A 13,041-nucleotide genomic window follows, 5' to 3' on the forward strand; every position below is an offset into this window, starting at 1 on the left:
ATTAAGTTTGTGATGATCCACCATCTCGTATGGCTCCTCAGTATCCAGTTCTATGACTTTCTGTGCTCAGACACTCAACTCTCAAGTATTTATGCTCTGCCAATATTTTAAGTCATGCCCATAAAGCATATTTGAATACGATTCAAGCTGATGAAAAGCAAGTCGTTACTTTCAAAGGAGGTTGGTGACCCCGTGAATGGAACTGATGGCTTCAGTCCAGCGGATGACAATCCATTAAATTAAAGAAAAAATTGCCATTACAATTCTTGGTGCCAGTAAAGGTGTGAAAAAAGATGTGTTCCCTCCAGGATGTGCACAATCATATTTCTGGCAGCTTGAATTGCTGCAGATTTTTCTTTTTTTTTTTGCCTTGCCTCTTCACAAAGCATAAAGATATTTAGTCTCTGCTGTTTTCAGTGAAAGGTTTTAGATATACGAAGCTTATGAAGAGACACATCCCACTTGAGCCATATTAAAAACACCTCTTCCTTTCAAGTCATCAACTCTCAAGGAAGGGGAGAAGAAATGAAGAAACATTGAGCCAAAGCCCATAAACAGATTTTTTTTTTTTGTCTCTGCGCGAGATGAGCCTGGGAAAAGCAAAACAATCCATCTACCCAAGAGTGGCTTTGCAGGGAAAGGTTAAGGAATATTAACGAGGGATTTAGATCGCACCACTTTACACACATTTATGAGGGAGAAATTCAACACCCAGAAAACAAATTCAGTTCAATTTTTGCTTCTCCCCCAAAGATGACATACCCTTCCATTTGTAAATTACTTTAATTTAAATACTTCCAGGTTAACAAAACATCTTAACTTTGACATGCCCCAAGTTACAAAACAGAAACAAAACCTCTTGACAAAGGGTAAGAAAAAAAAATATCCAAGCCCAAACCTCCTTTCCTAAGCTGGAGTTTATGGTCTGTGAGCTGGCTGCCCTCCAGAGTCTGACACAATGTCTGGAGCACCCAGAGCAGCTGGAATTCATTTTCTTCCTTCAAATCTATGCACTTTCATATGAAGTCGTGTTCTGGCACTGCCGCATAGGAGAGAGTTCAGTGCAAAAAATCTAACCCCAGCCATGTTTCTTTGCAACCCAATGCTTGCTGAGCAAACAACGAAAAAGGAGAAGAGGACAAGGGAAAAAAAAAAAAAAAAAAAAAAAAAAAGCCCTTTCCCTTCCCCCACACATACACTCACGACTGTACCAAACAGGGGGCTATTCATGGCTGTTCATAAGCGGGTCACAAGGAGAAATGTTTGCAGATAAAACCAACACTTTTTTTTTCTTTTTTTTTCTTTTTTAAACAAACACCATGGAGGCCTCTGGAAGGAGCTGGGGATGTTCGAGCGTCGAGGTCCTGCCGCTCCCTTCCACCTCCTGTTAGCGTGGCTCCCGCGGCGCCCCAGGCGCAGCCCCCTCCGGCCGATCACCCCGGGGTCCGGACCCCTCGAGCCGCCTCCTCCGAGCCAGAGCTGCCGCTGGGAGCCCAGCGGGGCCTCACGCTGCGCCTCGCCATGGGTCGGGGGGAGGAGGGAGACGTCCAAGGCGCTCCCGGGCGCTCCCGTCACAAAATGGCACACTGGAGTTTGTGGGAGCCTGTGGCTCGGTCCCCTCGCCACTTGGTCTTTTTCTTCTTCTTCTGACTTTTCTCCGGGATTTGTTGCCTGTTTTGGGAGGGAGGGAGGAAAGAAAATAAGATGAGGCACAAGCAGCCACCAGGCTGGCTCAGGTGTTGGCATCCAGAACCCTGGGCAGCCAGCAGAAAGGCACCTTAGGGTGCATATATACATAGCTGTGGTTCTTCACTGGGAGGGTTGTTGCGCACTGGGAGAGGCTCCTCAGGGACGTAGTCACAGCCCCAAGCCTGTCGGAGTTCAGTAAGTGCTTGGACTGTGCACTTAGTCAATATAGTCTGAATTTTTGAGTAGACCCGTATGGAGTCAGGAGTTGGACTCGATGATCCTTATGGGTCCCTTCCAACTCAGGACATTCTATTATTCTATATATTGGCATATATACATCTCCATACACCCTTCCACCCCCACCTGGTTTCTCGTACCACACAGTTAGCAGCAACCACCTCCCTTTGTGAGGAAAGAAGCCATAAGCAAACATCAAGGCTAACGGCAGGGACTATGAGTCCAGCTGTCCTGGGAGAACTGCTGCTTCTCCTCCCCTGCCAGAGTGCTGCTCAGCTCACCTGGGAGGTAGGGATGCTCCAAGGGATCAACAGGGATGCTCACCTGGGAAACAGATCATCCACCCCACTGCTGCTAGTGCTCATTACGGTAAGGCGGCAAAATTGATACAGGGTGTACAAAGAAACAGACCTTCCTGGAAAGATTTACTTTCACGTGGCATTGCCCCCAGCCAACTGCACTGATGAAGACTTGGTAATGTGTTTTTTTTTTCCTCTCCAAAAAACAGTAATAAAAAACAGTGTTTGCTGCCAAAAAGGTTTTGGCCTTCTCCCGGAAGTTGTGATGAGCATCAGTGCACCGGGAGCAGGATGCAAGCCCTAAGCCTTTGTCTGGGGCTGGCCCCAGGAAGATGCTCCTGGCTGCCTGAAGTCAGCTATCAGAAACGCTCAGCTGCCAGCCCTCCTGCACTGCGCTGCAGCAGCCCCTATCAGTCAGGTGGGTTGTGAGCAACCTCTAAAATACTATTTCCATCTCATCTGATGTTCTGCTGATGGCTTCTCCCTTTTCATTAAGATGAGATATTGCTCAGTCATATTGTTTAAAAGAGGCCTAATGGTTAAATGATGAGTCAGATCCTCACCTGGTGCTATACAGACACTTCTGCACCATCAGCTATACCCAGTCTTGTCACACTGCAATAGTGACAAAAAGTCCACTGGCTTGAGGGGAGCTGTACCTGTTCGCACCAGCCACTCAAGTCAGTCCAGCATTGCAAATTCAACAGAAAAAGGCTTTGTAGTTCAAACACCTGACAGGCAGTCTGTAGACTTAGATTTCATAGCAAGATAAACCATATGAACATAGGCAGCTTCCACAGACTGAGTCTAAATAACAAACCTAAGAGCACGAATAGCTCAACACCAGCCTCTTTTGCTGTGTAATATGTCAGGCACTAAGCTGAGTGTTTAGACCACATTATCTGGAGCAGAATGAGACAAAGTTTGGAGACAAATCATTGTTGCTTTATTTGATGTTTTTCTTACAGCCTCAACTCTCAAATGTTTGCAACAATCTGAAAAAAATCAACTCAACTTTGACTAGCAAGACTTGTTTTCAGCAAGCATGAAGGCTGCTGGCACGAAAAACATGAAACTTAAAAGCTCAGAGTAAGAAAGCAGAAATAAAAAAATACTTTAATTTGAATAAACACTGAGCAGCCACAAGCATTCTTGAATGGTTTTAGAGATCCAGAAAACCACGTTCTGCACCCATTCAAGATTTCTGCTGTGATGGTGCTTGCATATACTCTACTGCAGCACAAGAGGTGTATCAGGAATTTTTAAAGATCTGTTGGGCAAGCTCTGTCACCAAGTCCTTTCTGGATTACTTTCAGACAACAGCTTGTTTAAAAAAAAAACAACACACAAAACTACATAAAGTGGGCATCAGCGAAGTGCAAGGAGCACAAAGTGTACCAACCCTGAATGAGTCCTCACCCTGCAAACTAACATGGGCTCTCAGGAGCTGTGAAATAGTAAAGCACTCCAGGAATAGCATATTTATTAGGGAGTTGTAAATTTACATTTTATTTGGTAAAGCTCACTTAGGAAAAGAAAAGCCGTGCTTGGTGGGCGATACCATCCATCCTATGGCTGCAGACAGTTTGCAATGTCCAAAGACCAGGCAAAGTTGCATTGTGGCAAATAACCAGATCACGCGATGTCTCTCTGCTCTCCAACTTAGAACCATAGAATCAAGGAATATCTTGAGCTGGAAGGGACCCACAAGGATCATTGAGACCAACTCCTGGCTCCACACAGCACCACCCAAAAATCAAACAATGTGTCTGAAAGTGTTGTCCAAACGCTTCTGGAACTCTGTCAGGGTCGGTGCCTTGAACGCAGCCCTGTGGGGTCTGTCCCAGTGCCCGACCACCTCTGGGTGCAGAACCTTTCCCTAACACCCAGCCCGACCCTCCCCTGTCCCAGCTCCATGCCGTTCCCTCGGGTCCTGTCGCTGTCCCCAGAGAGCAGAGCTCAGCGCCTGCCCCTCCGCTCCCCTCGTGAGGGAGCTGCAGGCCGCCATGAGGCCTCCCCTCGGCCTGCTCTGCTCTGGGCTGAGCAAACCAAGGGACCTCAACTGCTCCTTATAAGTCTCAACCACAGTTCAAGCTCTTGTGAACATCTATGTTCAGAAGGGGCCTCATGTGGCTGGAAACAGCTCTTTGTAACTACTCGGGAACTGAGGAATAGTTCTGAGGAACATCACCTATTTGTGATGTTATGGAGTGCATTTTCAGGGCAAAAATTAGTGCTGGATCATTAAAATGCTCCATCCAGCCTGTGCCTGTCTGAAGCCACATTATATAGAGAAAGCAAACAGCCTTACCATCTTATTTTTGCTGTGTTTCTTTTTCCTTTTCTTTTTTCTTTTTTTTTTTTTTTTTTCCAGAATAGAATAGATTGTGGTAAGAGCTCACTGTAACAAAAAGGAGTATCTGGCCAACTAATGCTGAGTTCCAGAACAGTTGGGAAACAACTTGGGACATTTCCAACTCAGCTCCGCAGCTCTCCAAAGATTTTCTGCCCCCTGCTTTTCAGATATGTGGGAAGAGTGGGCAGTACCATCTGCTTTTGATGGAGGCTGACTCGAGGCTGTGCTAAGATATTCACAAGTACAGATACGTTGTGAATAAATGCCTCATGGTTTAATTGCCGAGCAAGGCACTTTGACTGCATGGCAGGGAGGAGCATTATCTCAGCTCAGCACCCTCCCAAAACATGAGAAACGAAGGCCCCAAAAAATCTGGCAGACAACCCATGTCAGAAACAAATCTTCTCAGAAATGTGAGGTTATCAGCTGAGATGCTGAGATGTGCGTGCAGCTCTTTTCCTGTGGGGCAGCCAGGATTTTGGACGGCAGCACCTTGCCGACAGCAGCGGGAGCCGGGTTCGCCCGGAGAGCAGGCATTTGCCAAAGCGAACAAAGGCAGCTCATGCCAGAACTGGGAACAAACCTCTGCTGTCTGAGGAGGAAACCTGTGGCTTAGCCATTAGGTCATGCTGTTTCTCATATAAAATGGCTTAATTTTTTCCATTTAATGAGCAAAAGTTACCTACAAAATTAGAGCCAGTCTATTTAACTTAGAGCAACACGAGACCCTGAGATGACAATACTACAAAAACCCACATTACTAGCCCAAAGCTTTTAATGCTGGCCTTTTAAAGCTGATTATTACAGCAAGTTTTGCATTGCTGAGTGACTAACATATTTTTGTCATGGCCACAACTAGTTGTCAAACTGCCTAATAATGATATTTTGCAAAGGCAAACTTCTGGTTAGTAACATCTATATGCACATACAGAACAAGGAAGCTTAATAAAACCCAGAAATCCCCCACCCCCAACCAAACCACTACACTCCTGCCCCCAAAAGTCATCTGGCTCCCAAGACCAGGACTCCTGCATGTCCCATCTACAGGCACTAATTGAGCCAAGTGTTTGCAGCTTACCTTATTACCCTAACGAGATCGTGGAAGGCCTTGTCAACATTTAGAGGTGGGTCCTTGGCACTAGTTTCTATATACGGAATCTGAAGGAGACAAATACATGACAAAAGAGATTTGTAACAGCTAATGTGTTGGGAGCAAACTAGTTTCAAAATGAAAAACCCTCCAGGCTAGAGAAATTGGGTGCCTAAGAGACTGGAGAAATACCAATAAACGAAGTGCTGTCATGACACTGCTATCAACACAATCATGCTCACAGAAAGCTCAGATTTGGGGAAGAGTAATCATAGACTTTGTGTAGTCAGATGTTCTCTCCCCCTAAGTTGTGCTTGCAGACCTGAAAATAGACAAGGGTTGTTGAAAGATGAGCACTTGCCAAGAAGTCTTGGTTGCCATGTTTTATTAGGACTAGTGCATGAATATTTCATGACTACAGTTCCCCTTCAGTTTAAAATGATCTCCTTCAAAGTCTGACAGACAGATGGAGTCTCCTAGAGTGCTTGTCCAGCACTCTGGCAGATTTATAAAATTGCCTTCTGATAAAGTATTTGCAAAAAACATCCTTTTCCAAAGCGCGTACCTACAGATGAGTACGACGTGTTGTGTGCTGTAGCCTAGGTGTACTTGTTCTTATAGAAGTGAGCTTCCCTGGGGAGGGGGCATGGGATGGACCTGCCCTGACAAACTCCCAATTGTGCCTTGTTTAGAAACACAGCACAGTTTGCCATCTAGGCACAGCAAGCTGCCAAAAGGTCTCAGGCTTGTTTGCCTCTGCCTTTCCATTAAGTTCCTCCTATGGGAGTTGCTGCTTCCCCCTGGGTATGCTCTGGCATTTAGAGGTGATTAGTGGAGTACCATGTGATCTACACCAATCCAAGACCAATTTCTCAGGCTAAACTACAGTATGAATAATGCAAATTTAAGATGGTAGGCCAGATTTATATAGGCTTTACAGCCCTGTAACTTCATTATCTTTAACAAGCCTACTTCATATGGACACCTGGGTATAATTCCTAATTCCTGACTGCTTTTTCACCCCAAGAGGGTGTGCTTTCTTCCTTCATTTTGAACATTCACGTTTCTCATCACTTGCAGACAGCTTGTGCACATGGTTTCATGATGGCCACAGATCAGCTATAGCCTGGTGTGCAGCAGAGCTTCTAGTTTCAATGATGAACTGACTCTACCCAAAGGGAACTCTATAGCTACTGCTTTGTGGTAGTCGAAAGTGCAATTGTAAATGTTCGATTGTAAGAAAAATACTTTAATTCAGCTCCAAATGAGCAGAGAATTCCATTTGCCTGTAATGGGACTTACAATGAGCAATTAAACAATCCTGCAAACTTACATTATGTTTTGTTGCCATTTCTCTTCCCTGTTCTCTTGTAATTTTCCGTAAATGCATTAGATCAACTTTGTTCGCCACCAAGATCATTGGAAAGGACTCTCTGGGGAAAAACAAACAAACAACAAAAACAATAGCAGACTACAATACAAAATGCTGAATATAAGTTTCACTTTGTAATGCTGATATCATCGATCATTTTTGGCTACAGACATACCACATAACATAAAGAAAGATCATACAGGCATCAGCCACCAGACTGAGCTACGCATACGATGCATGTTCATACCATAAAAATTTACCTTGACATCTTGCACACATCCACCCTTATTGCAGGCACTTCAGGGACTTAAGTGCCATTATTTCTGCAATACTTGATAATAGACTGAAGATCCAACTAGCTGAAGAACTACAGAATTAGTCTGCTGCTATAAAAGGAAATTAACTAAGGCATGGAAGCAGATCGTGAACAGGAAAATGGGGCTCTTTTATAACAGTTAAGGCATCTCATAACTGCATATCTTAACAGCTTCTAGTCGCTGCAAGGTAAAGAGATTGGAGGAACTAGTTCATGTCCTGGTGGTGGACAGAACAATGCTCATTCACTGAAAGCATCTATGGGGAAGAAAAGACAGACTTGTGGAGGTGGCACTAGGGGAGACATATTGGGAAGAAAATGACTGAGGCCAAATGACTCCTGTTACCCCAACACCAGCTGAAAGACTGGCAAGGGTAGCTGGGAGGAGGCTGGAGTGAAACAAAGCCTTTTGCTGTGTTTCCAGATGCTGTTACCTACCATCTCCTGCTCCTAATCCCAGAGCAAAAGCCTGGTGAACAACTGTCCTTTTGTACCAAGAACATCTGACTCTGTAATACTGCTTGTTATTTCTTGAACTTTGCCAGGCATCTAAGTGACTGTCTTCAGACACCACAAGTGAAGAGACCCGTTCATCCGCAGCATGCCCCATGTGAGGGTTTCCTGATGAGGTGTGTGGCTCATCCTCTGCCCCGGCAGAGTCCTCGTAGCTCTGGTGATTGAACTCAGCCAGTTCATGCTTTGGGAGGTGCTGGCAGTGCAGTTCCATCCCACTCCACCTTCCACACAAGAGCCTCTCCCCCAGCTGCATTACACAGAGCAAAGCTGTGCTGTGTGGCTTTTACCCACAGCTAGGAGGGAGGAGGTAACTTCTGATCACTGATGTTTATTGCAGCATTATTTTCTTGTATTTAGCTTTAAACCCTCTTAAAATGATTCCAATGTTCTCTGCTGTAACAGAGCTGATTTTACTGGGGTAAGGAGCAGCTGGCCGCACTCACTGCTGCATAAAAGACTTTCCTGGATTTTCAAACAGAGTTTGTGTCATTTTTCATCGAGACGATAAGGGCTCCATCTTCTCCCTGGCACGTTGCCCTGTTGCTCTGGCTAGAAATACACTGTACTGCACTCTGCATTTTAAATGGTTCTTACAGTTACTCATTCTGATAATGTGGATTTGATTTAACGTTAATACCTGAGCACTGATACATCTTCACTCTGATTATTCTGGAGCAAAACGCTTGCTTGTCTGAATTATTTGATTCCTTTTAGCTTGTGGCACATTGATAAGAAAGGGATTACGTTTGGACAGCTTCTCATTTGCTTTGTTTACATCAGGCATAAAACTCTGTGGGGACTTTGTTCCCTGTTGTGAGCTGTACAATTGCTAGTTGGACAAAGCTACTGTAGTTGGAAGTTTTACTGTAATTAAGGTTATGGAAAGAAAGGGGACAGAGGCTTTGAGCAGCTCTACTAAAGCAGCAGCCTGCAATTCCTTTGGATTTTAAGCCCTCAAAACTGGCTGCTAGCTTGAAAATTGGGCGATGTCCTGCTCCTAGCTGAGCACAGGCCTGGCAGGACAGTTTCTTTTTTTTTTTTGTGCTGTTTAGAAAATCACAGCAATATGAACAATCTCAGGCTCTGGATGAAGTGTTACTCCTGGTGTTATGCACTCCAGCGCAGGGAAACAAAAGCAGTTTCACTTCCTGGTTCTCACACGCCGCCGTTGTGTTCGTACGGCACAAGGAGGGGTAGAAGTTTCAGTCCAGAGCAAAACAATGAGCGCCACATCTTATTTTCGTGAAGCTAAATTAAATAAAACCAACGTCTGTTTGTAGCAGGTTAGAGGAAACACTGTCCTCTCTTCCTCAGCTCTCTGAAACAGGCTGAATTTGCCCTAAGCTAAGTTGGCAGGGAAGGAAACGCCGTTGTTATCCGGGAGGCAGGCTGAGTGACTGACATTTTTGTTCATTTAGATGAAATCAAAGGGCGGATTTTCCTTTACTTTCCACTCTCATGGGCTCTGCTTTGGATGCTTTACTGGAAGAGCTGTCAGCTGTGAACCTCACATGATACGCGTCCACCCTTCCTGTGGGGAAGTTATTCAGAACTGCAAAAGGAAGCCAGCAACGAGGCCTGAACCCTCTGGTGGCTTTTCTTGATGACTTCCATAATTAAAAGCCATTATGAATGGAAAAAACTAAGTGTTTCAAAGCTGCAGACATATAAGAGCTTAATTCACACCCCACCCAGTGCGAAAGGACTCATCATCTCTCGAAGCGGGATGGGAAGAGGGAGTTATCTGCAAGATAAAGCCCTGGCAGCTTCCTTTAAGTCTGCCAGGACGCAATCGCTCACCACGATTAAGCCCTCAGCGCTACCTTCTCCCACGCGCGCATAAGGAGAGGAGCAGGCAACCTGTCTTGCTTTTACCCACTCACACAGAGATGTTTTATTCATTGCTGCATAGTATTATGAGTTAACTGCATTAAAGCCTTTTTAAGGAATAGAGTTCCTCCCGACCCGAGGTGTTTTCCCCTTCAAGACACTTGCTCCCAGGCCCTTATCATGTAGGACCTTTTAGGGTTTGTTAGCTCCATTCTGGCTGGAGCTTCTCCCTTCCAAAACCATTTTCACTTCATCATAGGACTCACTGAGCTTTTCCACATCGAAAACACTAACTGCGTGCTTATCAGAACAGGTAAATTATTTCTCATTCCCCACATGCATATCTACAAACCTACACAGAGCACACAAGGAATCGCTCTGGGACATACAAGAGGTCACAGGCGGGGGGGACACACAACCACCCCTGGCACAGCCTGCAGTGGGGTCGGGGAGCACCAGCACCCACCTGTCTTTGACTCTGAGGATCAGCTGGTGGAAGCGGTCCACGTGCTCGAAGCTGGCCTTGTCTGTCACAGAGTAGACTATAAGGAAGCCATCTCCAGTCCTCATGTACTGCTCCCGCATCGCGCTGAACTCCTCTTGGCCTGCAGTATCCAGAACTAGGACAAAAGAGGTGAAGGTTTTTAGTTACTGTGTGAAACTGCAGCTACTATCACTGCTGTGTGTCCAGCACAGCCCTTCCACCTCTGCTGGGCTTGGTCCTCTCAAAGGCTGCAAGATTTCATGAAAGCAAGTTGGAGGGACAAGGGGATGCAGAAGACTATAGGGATTTTACTTTCCTTCAGAATATCAAATACCGTTGAACCTAGGGAGATTGTCCTCTGCCAAGATATGGCTCAACATATTTTGAAGCCCTCCATCTCCTCCTCCTCTTCCAGATCTCTCAGCTCCCTGCATGGAAAAACCCAAGACTGGAAGAGCAAGTAAATGGCAATTTAAATGTCAGGGACAATCTGCAGACTGTGGTGCAGCAGAGCTGAGAGATAACCCAGAACGATAGCTGTAAGTGTCTTCCCTCTCTCAGTGCCTGGATATTATTTGTACACAATTATGCGCTTTCAGAGCAAGATGGTACAGCCTTCAAGAACTCCCCTACAGACGTCGTCGCAAGTCATGTTTTGATATTCAGAAGAGAGTTAAAACAAGCAGAAAAGCTTTAAGTGACTTGCATATCATATACAGCAGTCATCTTTCTGTGTGTGGGCTTGCATTCCAGGACAGCCCGTGACAACGCTTAGATCTATGCTCAAATCCCCTAAAACATCTCTGGCTGTGGCAGCAACCAGCTGCTGCTCCCCAACAGACTAACCTCCTCTCCCGTGCGGCCAGAACCTCCTGGCTCTCTGGCACTTCACCTCCCAGGCCGTCCCATCAGCTACTTCTTGAACCACATCTAGAAGCTGCTACACCTGCCTTCTGCGTAAACACCCCATACTGATGCACGTTAGCACTGCCAGTTCTCAGGCTCCAGCTCAGCACGCTGCCACGATTTTGGCCGGCAGGAGGAGGATATGAAAGGAGTCCAGCAGTTTAGGCTACCAACACAAACAAGGGGTGAGTTCAAAACGCACTGGCTGCTCTGAAGTCATTGTCCACGTGCATCGCTGTACCCTACAGGCGAACGCAGGACCTTTGTGAAGATTAGGAATGTTTTCACGTCCCAGCCAACCGTGCAGGGTGGGAAAACTGTTTCCACCTCCGCTGTACAGCCACAGCGTTAGCATCTGCTGCCCACAAGTGACAGGGAAAGCCCTGGGCACTGGTGGATGGAGACAGCGGCAGGTTCACATTGCTGACAGAGCAACAGGGCTCGATACGGGTTTTTCTAGTCCAAGCAGGCCCACAGTCCTAGTAAGATGCTCCCTGCAGGCTAAGTACTCCAGCTGTCCCGATTTCCAGATGAAGCTAGGATAAAGCCCACTTCACTGCCAGCGTTACTTGCTGAATCAGCACGGGTGGCCACACAGGGACATGCTCAACACGCTGCACATCGCAGCATGCCCCAAGACCTGCCTGCACCTTTCTTCTGCGGCTGGAGGAAAGGCAGCTGTGCTGGAGGAGGCATTTGGTGATGGCAGACCCCTTAAAAATCCCCAGCCACTTCCATTTGCCTCCTCTCACCAGTCTTGACTGGCTGTTTCCAGAAACCTGTATGATGAAAAGAGCTTCCAGGCTCTTGCAAAGACCCCGAGATTTAGGCTTGTTTGCTGAGAAGGTGGAACTTGCTAGAAAGTCACGGGTGTCCTTTCATAGCCTTTTATCCCATTTCACTCCCCTGAGCCTAGGAAACAAGGGTCTCAGCTCAAAGGCGTCCAGGCTATTCGTAAGGACCATACAAAAACGGAAGAACAAGAAAGAAGGAAAATAAAGATAAAAGGAAAAGAAGAAAAACAAGCCAATGACACTGCATGCACTGGTGAATTTCTATGCCCTAGGCAGAAGACCTACCATGGAATAAGGCCAGGACCGTGTGGCTGGGATGGAAGAGGAAATTAATCCTTCCTATCCACCCGACCTGTAAGGAGAGGTTGGGCTGCCCTCAGCTGACTCCTGCACCAGCTGGAAGCGATGTCAGGGCAAGGCTGAGAGCTGACAGCCCGTGTACGTACGCACAAACACACACACTCCCTTCCCCTCCCGCACACCCAACCTGTGGTGCAGCGGGCTGGGCTCTCCTGCCCGTCCTCCCCCTGGCATGGGGCAGGTGCCCAAGCACAAGCCGAGGGCAAGAAGGTGGAGAGGGATGTGCCGCATCCTGCACGGCAATTTGCTCAGAGACTTCCCCTCGCCCTGACACATTTGCAAACCTCCTGTGAGTAGCATCCAGCCCCCCTCTTGCTGTTGTACCCACCAAGCCATGCCCAGCTGCAGGCCCCTCCAAAGCCTTGCTGTCCCCTGGGAGAGGGCAAGGATGGAGTCCTGGGGGCTGTGGGGATCCCCAGCGAGCAGCCGGGGGTTACGCTCCTGCCACTCCTACCTCTCCTGGATCTTGGCCATGGCATCACGCTAAACATAGGCAGGGCTGCTGCGTCAGCAGCTACTATTTACAGGGAATTCACTCGCAGCGTTCATAGAAAGAGCAAGTCCAGGCAGCATTTAAAATGGCACTTCAGAAATCCAAGCAAGAAGACACGCAGCAGTGAAAATTATGTCCAATGGGTTATTCGTACAAAGTCAAGGGTCCCATGGTTGGCCAGAAGTCCTTGTTTTAACTTAAAATGTGCTCTTCTTAGAGACAGCCACCCTATCCTAATGGTTCTGTGCTGCACAAATTGTGAAAAAAACAGAGCGAGGGTGTGATTGGCATCCTTTTGT

At 46.7% G+C, this 13,041-nt stretch overlaps 1 protein-coding gene across 7 annotated transcripts in view; it reads right to left on the bottom strand.

Annotated features, from left to right (window-relative positions):
- Window positions 1–764: 764 nt before the first annotated feature.
- Window positions 765–13,041, bottom strand: part of MRAS (muscle RAS oncogene homolog) — a 41,179-nt gene continuing 28,902 nt past the window's right edge. For 6 of the 7 annotated variants that reach the window (XM_080599046.1, XM_080599044.1, XM_080599043.1 and 3 more), the window contains 4 exons: window positions 10,172–10,325; window positions 7,005–7,104; window positions 5,660–5,739; window positions 765–1,671 (listed from right to left, as the gene is read on the bottom strand). In XM_080599046.1, the coding sequence (XP_080455172.1) occupies window positions 1,572–1,671; window positions 5,660–5,739; window positions 7,005–7,104; window positions 10,172–10,325 (434 nt within the window). In that variant the 3' untranslated portion in view covers window positions 765–1,571. The other variant, XM_080599047.1, reaches the window with a different exon arrangement.

This window comes from Anser brachyrhynchus (genome assembly GCF_964034855.1).
Source record: "Anser brachyrhynchus genome assembly, chromosome: 7".
NCBI lineage: Eukaryota > Metazoa > Chordata > Aves > Anseriformes > Anatidae > Anser > Anser brachyrhynchus.